The sequence below is a fragment of the Apium graveolens genome, chromosome 6, assembly GCF_009905375.1.
Source record: "Apium graveolens cultivar Ventura chromosome 6, ASM990537v1, whole genome shotgun sequence".
In the NCBI taxonomy this organism is placed as follows: Eukaryota; Viridiplantae; Streptophyta; class Magnoliopsida; order Apiales; family Apiaceae; genus Apium; species Apium graveolens.
In genome coordinates, this window is record NC_133652.1 from 15,413,678 (window position 1) to 15,432,517 (window position 18,840).

The following is an 18,840-nucleotide window of genomic DNA, read 5'->3' on the forward strand; positions in this document are numbered from 1 at the left end:
GGCCCTTAAACTGTTTGTTAACAACCTAATATTAGCAAACAGTTGCTACAGATTGGTCCTCTTTATACAATTGCTTCCCATCTTTACCCCAAAAGCTCCCTCGCTTGGGAAAGCACAGACGCCTATCAGTAAAATCAGAATTTCACCAGAGCCAATTAGAGTCTCTATTTTCTGAGAACTATCCCATTTATCTGTTCAAGCATTTCTGACACATTAGGTCCATGACATTGTAAAATTTTGATGCGAGGTAGAGCCACCTGTACCGTTTCTCTGAGCTTAATTGTAGCATATCTCCTTCGGGGTTTGTTGCTTTTCCAATTCAAGAGCTTGCTAGCTGGGTGATTAGTTATTGAACTTTAGAATAATATTTTTAATCCCAAAACGATTGTACTTTTTCTTAAATGACTGTCATGCAAAGATGATCGGTGCCGGAATTTCTGTAATGAGATGCGAGTTATTGTGGTTTAACAAGTAGTAACACTGTCCTTAACTTTACACGTTTTGGTTGCTTAAAAGGATTATTATACGTGACCATAAAATTCTGGTTCAGCCAAACACTACAAGTACTGACAAATTAGATAAAAACGTCAGGTAAACAATCTGAAATATTATGATAATTAAGTTAATCAATAGAAAACCAGACAAAAAGAATAGTAACAAATATATGAACTTATAAAATTTATAAAATATAATTGAACAAGAAATCCCACACAATACAACTCAGAATGTAAAACAGTTCTGTATCAGAAAAAGCAAATTCAGCCACAAGTCTAATAACATATTTATTTTATTGTTTTATTTAGAACTTCAATTAGTACTCCTTTTCTTCCTTCTCTTCATCCTTCCAGCAACACTTTAAAACAGATCTAGGAGATCCACAGCTCTCAGTCTTCACAAACTTTTGGTAAACAATGGAACCATCCATTCCAAGCTCTTCACAGCTTTTCTCTTCCAAATGATACCCCTTAACCTCCAAGGAGCTCGTCTTCTCAAGTAAGCTAGATGAAACATCAGCATGCAAAGCAACAGAGAATTCACTAGGTTCAAAACACCTCAGCACCCTCGAAACAAGTCGACTAAGGTTAACGTCTTTTGGATCATATCCAGCAGCTTCAAAACTTGCATAGCTAAAACCATCTTCAGGTGTGATGTGAATCGTAGAAATTGCATTTCCTTCAATGGCATTCATTGAGTATCCACAAGGATCAAACTCAAAATCACAGATGTTGGAATTTGGAAGAATTTCTCTAATACCAGAGCTATCGGTCATTACAGCTGCTGAGTTTGAATTAGTTTTGTAAAAGACAGATGCTTTTGACCTGTCTAGAGAAGTCATGCACATTTCCATTGTATACATAGGGTCGGAGGAGTGCTGAGAAGCAGCACATGCAGAATAGACATGCCATTTCTGCTGTTTGTCGAAACTGCCCATAACATAAGCTTTGCTTCCTAAACCAAGTTTTCCAAAATAACTATCAAGGACTGTAACTTCTTCTGAGAAATTCCGATGAGGGTATGACTGAGCTCCAGGAAATATGAAACTCCCGCGACTATATCTCACAGAACGCACGGTGAGGGAGATGGATTTAGCCAACTTCAGAATGGGTGGAATTGACTTGAGCAGCTTGGTTGTTCCACAAGTTTTGATAATGATCTTGTATGCATAGACGAAAAGACTCGACTCAGAGAGAACATAAGAGTCGACATGGTCATTTGACAATGAAGCAACTATAGTGCATTCCGCAGGTCCTAGTATCTCATCCAACTGAGTTTTGGAAAGAGTTCGTAGACCCATTCCTTCGGGATCAGCAAAAAAGCTGGGCTCGGAAAAGCAGACTTCGAGCCTCTTTTCGTAACCTTCGAATCCAATTGCAGAGACTTCGATTGCCATATCTTTGAGAGATATGGTTTACAACTAGAAATAGAGTAAACAAGAGATGTGCCGAGAGCAGAAGAAAAGGAGTGAATGGAAAGAAATTCAGAATGTAAATAAACTTAAAACACCTAGTTACTATTAACGTCGTCAGACGTTATTGCAGAAAGACTTAGGAATATCAGGATGGTTTGCGAGCGCACTGCACAAGAACAAAAAAAAAAGCATTTAAGCTAACACTTCAATCTTATGATATTATCGAGTATTTACATTAATCGTAATCCAGAAACTTACGTTGGAGTATGCAGCAGATTTGAATTTCTTGATTCCTCCGTTTGGTCGAATGTCTTCAATGCTGTATCCGAGGGGTGCTTCGTATGATAAAGATTTACTACTACTACTAGACTTTTTCCCACCTTTGGTCTCCATTAAAACATGAATTTGCCTAATCAAATAGAAACAGAACAAGAAATTAATCACCACAACAGTTGTACCATATAGAAATAACATGTGACAACAAGCATCCCCCTCCCTCCTAACACAATTAAAACAATGGATTATGGATCTAAACATCTAAAACCCTCAACACATCAACTTACTAAACCTTAATAGTTACAGTGCCTCAAAACAAAATATCCCCTTAACATATGACGAAAAATAGAGACTTTAATCTGTTCAAAAAATACTAGCAACAAAATATTAAAGGCAGAAAAGCACATTAAAGATTATAGTATCCATCGTAATATATATTTCAGAAAGTCAAATTCATATAATTACGAATTTCACACGAAACCTCAACATCATCATATTTCAACCAAAATCCCTAAAATGATTTCAAAACTTCATAACAATAACACCAATACAACAAATAACTAAGTTTTATTTTTACAGTCAAAACAAAATCTTAACAAGCCTAAACCAGTACCTCCGAAAATATTACAAGGATACAAATATAACATATCCGTACAAAATCATCCTTAATTAGACAACACAAAAATACATGAACAAACCTCGTAAATTTAAAATAAAATCAAAAAACACAATTGAACAGTTCGAAATCAAATTCAGAAAACAAGCTTCTACATCAATACAATTCTAACACCTAATAGAGGCGTGTGTACCGTAAACAACACAAATTCAAAAAAAATAATTATATCGAAACATCAAAACATTAAATTCAAAACATCTCATAATCATAATAAAACAGAAAATAATGTAAACTTACAAATATTAAATTAAAATTCGTCGAGATCCGCGCTTGTATTATCACGATCCGCCTCTATAAACTCCGTACAATTGATCTAAATCACAAAACAAACAAATTTAAAACAATAATCGAACAAACAAGACAAAAGCATCAGTATATTCGCATGTAATTGCAATTATATAAATTTAAAATAAATAAATCGAACTTACGAGATGAAAAAATCGCAGAAGAAATTGAAACCCTAGAGAGATTGGGAGGGATGATAATTGTGTAATTGAGATTGTGAGAGACGTAAGCGAGGGCTGTTATGTGTATTTATAGAGTTATATAGACCGACTATATATTTAGGTACCCTTTAGGTGGAATTGTTTTTTTACCCTTGTTTAGTCCAGTTAATTACATTTTGTGCCATTTTTCTTGGAAATTTCCTATATTCTAGTGTCGTGTTTGATTTTGTTTAAAGATAGCTACCTAAAATATATGTGTGGTTTAGATGCAGCCAAACAGCTCAAAATTAGCAAATGCTTTGTTGTTCTTTTTTATTATTTTTGGCTTGATGTGAGGGGAGGGAGTTGAATTTGTTGATGTTACCTAATTTAGAATATTGTATGGATGAATATTTTAGCTTCTTTTGTTATTCAACTTGTCTACTTTTAGATTTTAGAGAATTTTAATTTTGGGTATTATTTATTAAAAAAATTGTAGTATTCTTAAGAAATTTAAATGAGTGAAATCAAATATGTTATTTCTTTGATGTGTGATTCAATTTATATAAAAATCAATATCACTATAACAATAATTCAAGCTAAAGAAAAGAATATGCTTTTAAAAAAGTAATGGTTCATGAAAAGTTAAAGAAAAGGAAATGAAGGTTAGAGTGGACCACAAAAGGTTAAGTGAGAATATTTGGATTGTGAGGCAAGCCCACAAGGGATAAATCAATATGAACCGTACTAAAGATATCGGCTCAGATTGGTGGCTGTCACTTAAACCTAAATATGCACAAAAAATCCGGATCCGAAAATTTGACCCGGCCCGATCCGGTTAAGTCCGGCCCAGTCCGGCCCGACCCGGTTAAAAGCCCGGGCTTCGGCCCGGCCCGGCCCGAATAAAAACCCGAAAAAATCTGGTTATAATCTGATTATTCTAATATATTTTCTTATATATTTATAAATTCACATTTACTATAAATATAAATAATATTTTAAACACATATATATTTACATATTTGTGATTAATAATATTATTTATATACTTCGTTGCATAAATAATGAAATAAGATATAATAAGTACACTATATATATTTGGATATCATTGTTATCGTAAAAATGATAAAACATATTATTCTATAAACATGTTTATTTTTTGTCGAACTTAAATGTTTTCAACGAAGTAATGTTTTCATAAAATATTTCATGTAAACTAATACATTTTTACGATAATCTAGTTGCTAACATATATATTCTTCGGAATCTCTAATAATACTCTATACGATTTAAATTAGAAAAAAGTCCGGCCCGAAAAAAGCCCGGTGAGACCCGTCTCGAGGGCCCAAACGGGCTCTGACATTTTTTGAAAACCCGGTCCGGCCCGGTCAAAGTCAAAGCCCGAAAAGTCCGGCCCGGTTAAAGCCCGGGCTTTTTAAGACCCGGTCAAAACCCGGTCCGGTGGACATTTTGTGCGTCTCTAGTTAAACCCGATCATATGCTCCACAATAAATTTAGAAACCCGAGTTACCATTATTTTAGGGCCCTCTCGATAATGAGCCACAAATTTCCTAGCCTTAAAAGAGAAGTACATTTCAACATGGGGTGTCAAATTCATGAATGAACAAAATAAAGCCCAAAGGAATAAAGGTGCGCACAAGTTAAATACTTCAACTGCATTGAACCGCTCAACTGCCAGTAATCGAATCATATTTTATAAATAATCGTAAAATACAAAATTGATTATAAATTTAAATTTTAATATTCACTTATTTACAATTTAAATGTGATTTTAAATCTATATATATTTATAATAAAATATATTTTCAAAAATATACTTGATATCATATAAATTATTAAATAAACACTCTCATTTTTCAGAAAAGTTATGACTTTCTTGATACTTAATTGTCGGAATTTTAAAGATCCGTTACTTCAAGCCCAATTAATAGTCCAGTAACTATCCTCACTTTTGTCTCAAACCCCAATAATTTATCATCTATCAGTATGAAGTTTCTCACTCGTGTTAATATGAACAACTCCAGGGGGCGTCAGAAGTGTTAACATATCTTATAAACATTACTCCCTTCATTCCCTTCAAGTATCATGTTTGAACTATTAATTTTATCAAATTGTTATCGAAAATTACACTTAATTATTATTAAATAAATTTAAAAACTTATTTTATTAGAAAATATATTTAATTTTCTTTAAAATGTATTTTTTAATTTTTTAATAATATATATATATTTAATTATCAGTCAAAAACTAATCAATTTATTACATAAAAGTCAAAATAGTGTCATAAAATTTTAAGTCATAAAAATAGTGACAAAGATTTTGATAACTTTGTGAGCTTATTATTGGAATAAATTAAGTAACAAAAGAGCAGTGTTACGTGTACAGAATTTTATACAAAAAATTGTACTTAATAACATGACACTTGATGTGGGGTGTTTTAATTGGTGTTGTTGATGTAAATGTAGGAAATATTCCAATTAAAATCCATCACATGTCATTATGTAAGTCAAAAGTACGGTCCCAGAAAAATAAAACATTTTATTAGGATCGTTGTGGCCCGATAACCTGAGTTGCATTTGACTACATATATACTATTTCCGTCCTTTTCATTTTTTTACACTTTTTATTTTGGATCGTTTCTTTCATTTTTTACATTACTCTAAATAGCAAACTTTTATTATCAATAAACTCAAATACTTGTTCAGTATTTAGATAACCGTGACAATATTTTTAATATGTGGCTATGGTGTATCCAACATAGCAATTTGTGTATTATTTTTATTTCTTTACTAACCATGTCTCTATTTGGGATTGCTGTTAAAAATTACTGTACTGTTAGAAAAAGTGCTGCTGAAAAAAATGACGTTGTAAAAATCAGATGACTGTTTGATAATTTTTTTGATACGTATATGCTTTGATTTAAAAAATTAAGGATAATGATATTTTTGATCTAGTTTGATGGTGAAATCAGAATGTGTTACCCCGTAACAGCTGAAAAGAGCTTTTTCTAAAAGTATGGGGAACTTAGGGCCTGTTTTTTTCAACTGTTTTCCAGAAATTTTTTCTAAGAAAATTGGGAAAATTAAAAACATGTTCAAAAGCTAAATTTTCAAAATAAAAAAACTGAAAAAATAGAAAACAAGGTTTTCCTGTGTTTTCCAAATTATAACTACAGATGTGAAAAGTGTGGAAAACGACATTTTGATGTTTTCTAAATCTAGAAAAGTGATAAACACGACTTCTGGTTAAACACCTTACCCACTTAAATACTTACCACACAAACATTTTTATTTTTTTATCTTTGTAAATTTATATGATCAATTGACAATTTTGTAAGTTTACTTTAAAAGTTAACAAAAAAAAATAGTAAACAACCAATATACTACTAATTTAACTTATGAAGCTTATAATTTTTTTATAATCTAATATGATATTTTTTAAATTAAGTATAATACATATTTATAATAAAAATTTCAAAATAGTTTAAGTTTTAACAAATATTTTGTAATTTGATTAATATTAAAATTTACATTATAAGAGGAAGCTTAATAATATTATAACTAAGAACTTATATGTTGAAAAATAAAGAAGAAACTCTTGATTACAACTTAGTTATGAGTTATTTCGTATAAAATTCTTTAAAAAATTTGTCTATAATTATTAATTGAAATATTTAATAAAAGCTACAAAATTTTTATATATTTAGAGTCCTATAATTAGAAAGTTTCAATATTCAACCTAGTTTAAAAGATTGCTTTTATACTTTATTTTTCATCTTTAATTATATTTTATCTAAAAAAAATCTTTTAAACATGTTAAAGAAATACGTATATACAATTAAAATGTGAAACGTTAAAATTATTTTATTAGTTGCTCTTTTATATATTTACTCAAATTATCTTGTCATCTATATTATATTTTTAAGAAGACAAAAAACTGACCATGTATTATTTTACCATTTGGAACATATTCTCTCAATTTTCAACTGTTTTCTTAGAAATGATAATTTCAGAAAATTTTAGAAAAACAGTAAACAAAAAAATGGAAAAATTTTCTACAAGTAAACAGCCCCTTACTTTCTCTAAGAGCAGACCAAAAACACTTTTCCGAAAAATATCTTTTAAATTTTACCAAACATTTTTTAACTACTCCCTCCGTTTCCTATTTGTGTTGGACACGTTTGTCAATGCACACTTTTGATTATTAATATCTTTAAATTCGTATTAGTATTAAATATAAAAATTTCACTGTATTAAAGTACTGATAAATACGAATCCAACGAGATCACTCCTGACTATGTTTGATATTATAGATTAAACGTAAATTAATAGTCAATCGATTACCGTGAACAATAGCGAAAGTCAATATAGGAAGAACAAAATGGGACGGAGGGAGTACTTTTTAGTGAAAAGCTTTGTTATTGTCTGCAACAGTGGTATCAAATACATCCTATATTCGTTTAGTAACTATATTTGTCTCCGTGCTTAAAACAAATGATAAACTCAAATAAACAGAGGGAGTACATAATTCATCTATCATACCTTTATTCTTTTAAACCCCATTAATTCGTATTTACTAATTGTGAAGTTCTTATTAAAGGTAAAATACCTTTCCTTAAAATCTCTAACATCCAGGAGCTGGATTTAAGTTGTTAATAACCACTGTGAAGATGAGCTAATCTTCGGTCTCCGCACACGACACATCTACAAGTGCATTAACACAACTCCATTCTTGGAAGAATTCAGCAAAACATTCCCACTGTTTACTATACAAGAAAACAGGGTTGTAACCGGAAATATGGGGCCAAAGGCTTTGGTCGGGAATTATGTGTAAATTGACCGCGTAAATCCGACAAAATTCACTTGGTCAGGGAACATAACTTTCGCATGAGAAGCACAAGTCTTAACAAGCCTGAATCTCAAATTATTATGATCCCCTTCAAACCCTGGAGCATACAGAAAAAATACCTACAAAAAAAGTTTACTGCAAAACTTTAAATGAGACATGTATGAGTAAATACAAACGTAGACGAACACAGTATAATTGACAAGAAATTTCAACGACAGCTTCAACAGTTCAATATAGGCGTGCCGCCGCTTCTATGCATTTGTTCTAGAATGTTCAACAGCCCACGTTGTTGCCGGGTGCGGATCAGAAATATATTTTTAAGAGGACATCAAACAAATTTTTAAAAAATACTCTTATGATTTTAAATTTTATGGAGGTACTTTCATATATTTTTAAAAAATTTAATAATGAAAAAAAAGTAAATTTTGATTTTAGGGGGACACGTACCCCTGGCCTTACTAGATCTCTGCACACTGCATGCATAATGGAATTATGCCATTCTACATACTATTTTTTGACATGTACTGCTCTGTAATTGTATAGATACTTCCATCAACTCCTTAAAAAAAATTAAGAACCGATAATCTAATAGGATTGGTCGGTTTAACATTTGTCTGATACTTAAAATGTTCTAATTAAAAGATAACAGTAGTACTTAAGCCTAGATTATATATATATATATATCCAAGATTAGCCAAGACACAAAAAGATTGGTACTATGCTTAGTTATGAATCTTGAGTAATGGCTGCAGGCCAAGGTTACCAGTTAAAACAAGAATTAGCGATGATAATCAAGTGTAACTTAAATAATTAGTAATAGATACAAAAAATAGATGCATATATATGGATCATTGAAAACCAATATAGGATTGAATTATTGATTAGTATATTCAAATTTATTAAATTTCACATTCGATGTCAAGTAGTCACGGAAGACCCTATTGAAATCTTTCACTGATTCGAGAAGACGAGAACTTGAAGAAGAACACAAGTTGATTACAAGGAGCAGCTAGAAAGCTTCTACACACAGGACAAGTGGAGTGTCGATAAGAAATCCACTTATCTAAGCAATCTCCATGAAAATAATGTTGACATTGAAGCTCTCTAATCTCATCCGCTTCCTTTATCTCACATAAACACACTGCACATTCTGCAACACAACCGTCTACTGATCTTGCTTCAAATTGCTTCCGCGCACCGAGTCGTTGATCGAGATTTTCGTGAAAACTGCTGGAATATTGCAGGCTGATGAAGAAGGCTCTCAACGCTATGTAGTTTCGGTCGAGAAAATGGCCATCAAATTTTGGCACAAGGTTATGGCGAACGCAGATAAGCAGTACCCATACAATGAAGAGAAAGTTTACGAAAGACAGTTCGAACATGATTGCTGCGACTGATTGTCTCGTATCTCACACTTGTTTAATTGATCGGTTTTTCTTGCAAACGCCATTGAACTTTACTAGTACCAATGTAATATTTATGAAATCAGTTTGGTATTGTTCCTGATATTATTATCAGTTTTGTACTGAAAAGCATAGAAGATACTCTTTTGGTAAATAAAAAAACAGTTGTTGACTTTGGTTTAAAATCTATTTATAAGATAAACTAGGTGGAAAAACAAATATAAAATATAAAAAAAAATTGGAGCAATTTTGTGAAATTTAAGAGTATGTATTATATGTATATAATATATGTGTGTGTGGGGGGTTTTAGAAAAATCCATTTACATTTTAATGCAATTATTTCCTTTGAAGTTAAATAATTTTAAACATGAATAGTCAAACATCGAAAAGGGGTAAAGTATCATAAAACTAAAATCTGAAACAACTTTATCTTATATTCCTTTTCCTTACCATTTTATTTTATTAACATATGAAACAACATTATTATTAGATAGTTAAATTATTAAATATAACTAAAAGAGTTGTTAAAAAGATAATGTGAGAAAGAGAATAACATGTACTTAGAACGTTTAATATTGTGCACCTAAAATTTTTAAACAATTGTACACTATGCTAAGGCTTGATATTTGATGTTCCTTTTATACTTTAGAGATTTGCACCCTTATATTTGGTCAAAAATCAATTTTATATACCTATTTCATAAATTGCAGTTTACATCCCCTACTTTGAAATCCGCTTCAAGTTGCACCTGTTTTGTCAAATTTTGTCAATTTTTTTGCCCAAATTATTGTCTTCAACAACATATATAATCTATTATTGAAGAAAAAAGATGAGATATATTGTCAGAGGCGGCAATTTGGGCTAAAAAATTAAGCAAAAAGGGTGTATGTTAAAGTGGATTTCAAAATAGACGGATGCAAACTACAATTTATGAAAATAGGTATACAAAATTGAGTTTTTGTCAAATATAAGGGGTGCAAAATGCAATTCTCTCTATACTTTAATAAATGTATAAAGAGTAGTGGTAGAGGTACCGGGCTGCCAAAATTTGGTCCCAATATAAATTTGATAACTTGAAATGAATTTATTGATTAAATTTATTTAAATATGATTAAATTTATTCAAATAAAGGAGACATAATTTTTAATTAATTTATAGTCCGTCACGTGCATGTCATTTGTGATTCATATCTAAACCTTTAGAATTTTTTTTAAGGAAACGAACTTGCATTACTTATAAATTATCATAATTCAGTACATGGTAGATGAAATCAGGAGGGGTATTAACCCATTCCCTAAGATCAGACATAGAATGAGTATCTAATAAGTGTGCTACGCCATTCGCAGATCTACGCACATGTTGCACTATAACATGATTAAAGTGCTTACACAAATCAATACAATCCGAGAGAATTGTGTGAAAATAACTCGCACCATCTACACCTCTGCATGCCTCGACTAGGAGTTTGGAATGTGACTCAAATATACAATAATCATACTGCAAACTTTGAACCCAGGATATAGCATTCCGTAGAGTCAAGGCCTCAGCCTCTCAAGGCTGCCAACTCCCATCCAAACGACAACATCTTGCTCGAATAAACTGACCAGCAGAATCTCGAATCACTGCTCCAACTCCAATATAATTATCCCAACACAGAGCAGTATCAACATTTATTTTTATCCATCCTCTAGGTGGCTTGATCCAACCTATACTTTGAACACAATTTAATGAACTTTTTCGGCTAGTGTCAAGGACTCGAGCACGCCTCCATTCAGATAATAAGCTTATGGCAGCAGAGTTAACACCAAAGGCAGACCCATTTACTAGGTTCCACACCCAATTATTTCGATGATTCCAGAGACTCCAACAAACCATCCCAAACAAAGCACATTGGTCACGAGTAAGAGATTGGAAAATACGAACTAACATAACAAGACAAGTTTCATTCAGATAACGAACTGCATAGTTCTGAATACCGGTCAATGCCCACACAGTTTTGGTGAAATCACATTCAAATAAAATATGAGCATCGCTTTCAGTATCCCTATGGCACCATGGGCAACTCGTGTTTACCTGAATTTTCCTCGAGGCTAAAGCCAACATTGTTGGTAAGCATCCCTTGCAAACACGCCACAAAAAGCACGTAACCTTACTTGGAATTTTTAGAGTCCATAATTTATGCCATTATTGTTGGAAAGACATATCATAAGGCCCCTGCAGCTGTTGATACATACTCTTCACTATGAACTGACCTTTGGGATTAAGTAACCAGAACCAGGAATCACATTTTGGTTGAAGTAGGATTGGAACTCTTCGAATTAATTGACGATCACGGTCGTTGAACAACTCATCCAAAAGATCAGAATCCCATGTATTTGTGTAAATATCGATTAAACTTTGAACATTTATATTATGCAGTTCAGGAATTAAAGTTGTAGACACATAACCGTTTTCTTTGCAAGGTAACCAGGGCACTTTACAGACCTTAGTTCTAACTCCATCACCAATTTTCTTTCGACAGCCTGCTTTAATAGCATCTTGAGCAGATAAAATACTACGCCACAAATAGGTTGGATTCGCACCCAACTCGACATTCAGAAAATCAGTACGAGGAAAGTACCGAGCTTTCAGAAGATTAAAAACCAAAGAATTTGCTTTAGTCAAGATCCTCCATCCTTGTTTGGCTAGCATAGCTGTGTTGAAGCACCTTAAGCTTCTAACTCCCAAGCCTCCCCCATATTTTGAAACACACAACTTATCCCATGTCATCCATCTAATACCGCTACTCTTCGCACCTTGTCCCCACCAAAACCCATTCATTTTCTTTTCAATATTATCACATATACTAGCAGGAATTAAAAAAGGCTCATCCAAAAGTTTAGAATGGCCTGTTCAGCGGTTTTCAAAAGAGTTAGCTTCCCACCTTTTGACAAGGAGACATTTCCCATGACTGGAGCTTTTGAGTAACTCGATCAGCCAGGAAACCAAAAACTTCATTTTTATTCCTTTCTACGTACAAAGACATACCCAAGTATTTGCTAGGTGAGCTAATTTCTTGCACTTCTAAAGCAGAACAGATTTTACGTCGATCATCCACCAGTGTATTTGGACTGAAGGTAACACTCGATTATTATAATTGACAGGCTGCCCAGACAAAGTTTCATATCTATGTAAGATGCTTTTCATAGTACAAGCTTCAACCTCCGTAGCCCTGAAAAATAAGTAGCAATCGTTCGCAAATAAGAGGTGGGAGATAAAAGGCGCTCTTCTAGCTATGACGCATCTGTGGATCAAACCAACATTTTCATTTCGATTAATGATCGCACTTAAACCTTCTGCACATATAATATACAAATAGGGTGAGAGAGGATCCCCTTGGCGAATTCCACGCTGCGGTATAACATCACCAAACACCTCTCCATTATGCAAGAAGCTGTAGAAAATAGTTCTAACACAAGCCATAATTCGAGAAATCCATAAAGATTGGAAGCCAAATTTTATCAACATATTTTCAATGAAACTCCATTCAAGTCGATCAAAATCTTTCGAGATATCAATTTTTAATCCCACAACTCCCTACTTTCCTTGAGTTTTCCTTCGAATGTAATGATTTACTTCAAAAGCAATTATGGCATTATCCGTAATAAGGCGTCCTTCCACAAAGGCACTTTGTTTATCTGAGATGATCGAATTCAAGCAAGGTTTCAACCTATTAGTCATGACTTTAGAAAGAATACGCATAAGAACGTTACACAACGAGATAGGTCTCAGCTCAGTCATGTGTTGTGGCTGCTTAACTTTTGGAATGAGGCAAATTAAAGTGTTGTTTACCCCTCTTGGAAGCTCTCCAGTTTGAAAGAAAGTTTTACAGAAGTTAATAATGTCCTTACCTACGATGTTCCAGTAAGTTTGAAAAAATACAGGGTTAAGGCCATCTGGCCCGGGTGATTTACTCGGGTGCATAGCGAAGACTGCATTTTTAACTTCTTCACCTTGGACTGGTAACATTAGGTTCTGGTTCCATTCATCAGTAACAATAAACACTCTTTCCCCATCTGTCAACATCCCATCAGTTTGTGAGGACTGAAACAAGTTCGAGAAATAATCTGCAATGATGTTCCGAACATCTTTGTTTGATTCTCTCCAGACCCCATTCGCGTCCATCAGGCCCATAATATGATTGTTACTTTTCCGTTTTGAAGCATACTTATGAAAATACTATGAATTTTCATCTCCCTCAGCAAGCCAAATTTGTTTGGCTCTCTGCTGCCAGAATATTTCTTGTTTTTCAATAAATCGGAGAAAATTCCAGTGAGCTTCACTATATAATTTTAGACCCTGAGCATCTCTTCGAGCACAAAACTTCTTCATTTGATTTCTATACAACTTCAGGTTCTCTTTCATCTCTTTAACCAAACCACCGCCCCATTCTTCAAGCTTCAAACAACATTGTGCCAGCGTTTCTAATAAATCACTAGTGGCCATGTCCGTCCAGAAATTATTAATCACATTAAGACAATCTCTCTCACGAATCCAGATGTTTTCAAATCGAAAACATTTCGCTTTAGGGATATACACTTTTTTACTAAGGTCAAGAAGAAGAGGAAGATGATCTGAAGTCGGCCCATCTAGCACTTTTACTACTGCACTCAGGAATAATTCCATCCAATCTCGAGTAGCCAACCCTCTATCTAGGTGCTCCTGAATCCATAAATCTGTACCACGACATCTTTCCCAGGTAAAACACTCCCCTTCATATCTGAAATCCATCAAACCACAATTAGCTACCGTATCCAAAAATCCTTGCAATAGAGCTTGAGGATGATTTCGCCCCCCTCGCTTCTCACTATCAAACATCAGGTCGTTATAATCTCCAATCATACACCAAGGGAGAGATGATTTGTTGGACAGAATACGGATCATATCCCATGCCTCTACTCGCTTGCTTCTCTCAGGGTAGTCATAAATCCCCGTGTATCTCCATCTACCTTCTTGGTCATTAAAAACTTCGAAATCTATATAATTAGAACAACCATCTTTTATCTGAACCCCACTTTCATTTTTCCAAAACAGAGCCAAGCCCCCTCCATGCCCTTGCACATCAACTGCGAAGTAACCAGCAAAACTAATCTTTTTACAAACGTCGACAATTTTATTGGATTTAACCAAAGTCTTAAAAAGAAAAACAACACTGGACCTATAGAAGTTATTGGTTTCTTTTAGAAACTGAACTGCCCGTGGTTTGGCCAGCCCACGGCAGTTCCAGGCTAAAAGACTCATAATATTTGGCGGGCCTGGAAACTAGAACCCGCCACTTCCACATTTTTTGGCCCGTTATCATTTCTAAGACCATCAGCCTGCTGACTATTTTGATCGATATCTAATGCCTCTAAATCAGTTTCTACATGCCTTCTTTTCGGGTCTTGAATAACTCTTTCATTTAAATTCAAATTGTTGTCAGTTGTCTCCTGATTTGGCTCTAGATTTAAAATATCATTATCCCCATAATTCTGCGTGACAACTCTAACTGCCTCCCGATTCCCATGAATTTTGCAAAAAACACCATCAACCTCCATGAATCTTGGCTCCGCTCTTCCATCACCTCGAATGGTGGCTGATACTCCAGGACTAGTATTGCTCGTTGTCCACTGAGTTCCTCCGTCATTAACATTACGAAGCCACCTAGCACCTGCACCAATTTTATTAGTGCGTGTTGGTGCTCTCAACCAAACTCCATATGCACGCTCAATCAATTTGTCCGGGTTTGCGTACACCACAATGCAATCTCTATCTGAATGCCCTATTTTCCCACAAACGAAGCAGAAAGAACTCAACCTCTCGTACTTAAAATTGATCCAGTTCCAGTTGTTGTTATCTCATTTTAACTTCATTCTCCTTTTAAGTGGTTTATCAATATTCATAGTAACTCTAATCCGCACATGATCTTTCTAAATATTGTTAAAATTTGAAGGATCAGACTTAATATAACAACCAAATGAATCTCCAATATTTTTAAGAACAGTCTCAGATACAAATCCCTTTGGAATATTGTATATCTGAACCCAGATGTCCACCTCCTACAGGGTTACCAAATGTGGATCTTCATTCTCTAACAAATGATGAAACACCAGCATACTTTGCTCAAAGGTCCAGGGGCCACCCTCCATCACTTTCTGCAAATCCAACATATGAAAGAAGACAAACGAGTACCGAAAATTTCAAAGATCATGAACCTCCATCCCTTCTTTTTGCCTCCAGAGTGAAGCCATGACATTTTGCATCGCATTGAAATTGATATTCTTAATAGTTAAGAATCTACCCACTAGAATATACATTTGCACATTATTTGTTACAGGCTCCTCTCCCACTAAGACACCTCCTTCGTCCTCCTCTTCTAATGTCATTTTTGCATACATATCCTCCAACGACTGATTAGATCTCTCCATGATAACAGTAGAAATGATCGATATGAATGATTGATAATGAATAAAAAGACTCACAACTTGTCAAGAAGACAGACAAAAAACTTGCCAATCAGCAAGACAACATATTGTTAATAATTACCTTTGATCGTTGATGACCCGGCTGGACCCGAAAAAAATCCTAATGCTTCAATAGATCCGGCCATTGATTAATAACATACTCCATCCTTGTTAGTAACAGTGTAACACATGATGATGCAACAAGACATCTAATGGATTTGGTGGGTTCACATGTTGATGTTGGTGGTGGAGAAGTTAGTTGAGGGTAATTGAAAGAAGGGTGTTTTGATTGGTGTGTATATTTAGGTGTATGACATTTTATCTATCTAAATGAATACATTTTTTCTTATCTGTCGAGCTCTTTCATTGCACTAAATATAATTTGATCAAGGGATATATTTCATTTTTCTAAATATATGTTGATTAAATAAAATATAAATATTAGGTAAATAAAATATTATAATTACAATTAACGTTTGCATCATTCAAACCTAATCTATATATTCTTAATGACTACTCCTTAATTTACCCAATGGGTAAAAACTTTTACCCATGACCCATTTTGCATATAAAACCAGAGATTCATGGATTATCCATCTATTACCCATTTATGACACATCCTAACACTAAATTAGTTATATTTTGAATTTTAAACATCTTATCTAAGGAAACTTACAATTTTAAAAAGATTTGCATGATTTTCTCACATCTGTTACATCTCTTATTCAATGATAACATTAGTTTCCTTTCAGTATTTGCAAGCATAACCTAATTTTCATAACATTCATCGTGGATCATTGGTTTGTATCATGTTCTTCATACAAATGTACATAATATATTGATAATCTATTATAAACTTTTTCATGATTGACAGAATATATGCTGATGGATTCTCAAGGAACAAGTACATCAGGTTTTAATCTCCATTGACAGTTTATTTACAACATCGTTATACATATTTCTGATGTGTTCATGATTTTCTTATAGGTTTAAAATGACGTGTTCGTGGACGTAATGTTGATAATTTGTTAAAAAATCTCTCAGAACCAGAGAACCAAGGTATTGTACACTGTCAATCGTTCTCTGTATCATTCATTCAAATGGATAATGATATTCATCTATTAACTCAGTTGCCAAACGTCGTACGCGTGGAAAAAATGTGGACAAGATTCTCTCAAATACAACGAACAGATATGATGCATGCAAGTATTTTGTATGATTTTCTGATTAATTCGTATGTATATATGTTTGACAGACCATTTTATGTAGTGTACCATGTATCTTCTCCCGTATGATTAATGATAAAGAAAATACTACTCTAAATTTACGTAACAACGACGAGAGTGTAAGAAAGATCCCGGAGAATTTGGTTTAGCACACTTCCGTGCTTAATATGCAGAGCAACTGTAATACACCAAAACAAACTTATGGTAATATTCTTAACCATTTTATTGTAATGTACATTGTTATTCAGGCTATCTGATTTGTTAACCTTAATAAAACGGGACATTTTGTGAGAACTCCGCTATCAAGAATTGATCAAAGTGTGTCAGCTATGTTAGGATCAGCAACAGGTAGTTTATATCGACATCTTCTGTGAATACCAAGTTTGTAATATGAACAATAAAATTTGTTCTTATCTTCTTTCAGGTAATAATGCAAGACAAATTCCACGTTTAAGACAATTTCCACAAAGTGTGTTGCAGTGCCCGATTGCAATAAATCGTGAATATAAGAGAATGACAGCAGAACAAATTAATGGTATTGTTCTTTGTCAGTTTAATTGTTGTTATACATGTTTCTCAATTGTCTTCTCAAGTTGCTAATGAATAGATGGATTTTGCAGCAATGAACAATACAGCAGTCCAACCTAATGGTAATCTTCTTACGAATATTATGATAACATACATTGTTATGCATATATCTGATGAGCTTGTGTTAATAAATTCTGTAAGAACTCTGTTATCAAGAATTGATCCAAGTGTGTCACCTAATATTGTGTTTGGATCATCAATTGATAAATTTATATCAAACTTCTTTTGTGAACACTAAGTTTCTGACTTGAACGGTAAAATTTTGTTCTTATCTTTTTTCCAACTAATAATGCATTTCAAATTCAACGTTTGAGACAATTGCCACAAAGTGTGTTGTAGCGTCCGCTTGCAGAAAATCTGGAAAGCAACAGAATGTTACCAGTTGAAATTAATGGTATCATTCTTTATCATTCTGATTGCTCTTATGCATGGTTCTCAATTGTCTTTTCAAGTTGCTAATCAAAATTGTTTTACAGCAGCAGTGAACAATAGCACCTTGAAGCAGCCTGTTGGAGTAAATAAATCACAACCATCTCTAAGAAGTCCTCTATCCATGATTGATCAAAATGTATCTCCTAATTTTTCATCAACCTCAAAAACAGGTTCAGTTATGCAATTTGAACAACCTATTAATACGGTCTATTTGAAAATTTTTATCACTTTGCATGGTTTATATGTTTCCAAATTTGTTAGTAGTGCGAAAAGTCAGGGTACGTTCAAAGAATGTTAAGAGAGAAGAGGTAGGGATATTTCGTAGCAGCTTACCAAATGTTAAAAAAATCACCGATAAAATTACGTCAACTCCAAATATTCAATTGTCATCTGCTACTACATCACAACCATCAGGCAATTATTTTGTTTAATAATGCAATACTCCCTACATAAATTGGTTAGCTAATCCATGTTAGTATATGTAAATGTTACTGCATTTAAACTTAATTTGCAGGAATATATTGCAGTTCTCAGACAAATTTGCAAAGTAAAAC

At 33.4% G+C, this 18,840-nt stretch overlaps 3 protein-coding genes across 3 annotated transcripts; all 3 read right to left on the reverse strand.

Annotated features, from left to right (window-relative positions):
* Positions 1-651: 651 nt before the first annotated feature.
* Positions 652-2,058, reverse strand: LOC141663976 (S-adenosylmethionine decarboxylase proenzyme-like). The gene has a single exon (XM_074469824.1). It carries the CDS (start codon positions 1,889-1,891, stop codon positions 812-814), a length of 1,080 nt encoding a protein of 359 aa, XP_074325925.1. The 5' UTR covers positions 1,892-2,058; the 3' UTR covers positions 652-811.
* A 9,684-nt stretch (positions 2,059-11,742) lies between these two features.
* Positions 11,743-12,378, reverse strand: LOC141664666 (putative mitochondrial protein AtMg00310). Its single transcript, XM_074470618.1, has one exon. It carries the CDS (start codon positions 12,376-12,378, stop codon positions 11,743-11,745), a length of 636 nt encoding a protein of 211 aa, XP_074326719.1.
* Positions 12,379-13,776: 1,398 nt separating this feature from the next.
* Positions 13,777-14,838, reverse strand: LOC141664667 (uncharacterized). The gene has a single exon (XM_074470619.1). It carries the CDS (start codon positions 14,836-14,838, stop codon positions 13,777-13,779), a length of 1,062 nt encoding a protein of 353 aa, XP_074326720.1.
* Positions 14,839-18,840: the final 4,002 nt, after the last annotated feature.

What these genes read in the sequence shown, in the direction of transcription:
- LOC141664666 (XM_074470618.1), bottom strand. Translation starts at nt 12,378, where the DNA reads ATGAATGGGTTTTGGTGGGGACAAGGTGCGAAGAGTAGCGGTATTAGA.
- LOC141664667 (XM_074470619.1), bottom strand. Translation starts at nt 14,838, where the DNA reads ATGAGTCTTTTAGCCTGGAACTGCCGTGGGCTGGCCAAACCACGGGCA.
- LOC141663976 (XM_074469824.1), bottom strand. Translation starts at nt 1,891, where the DNA reads ATGGCAATCGAAGTCTCTGCAATTGGATTCGAAGGTTACGAAAAGAGG.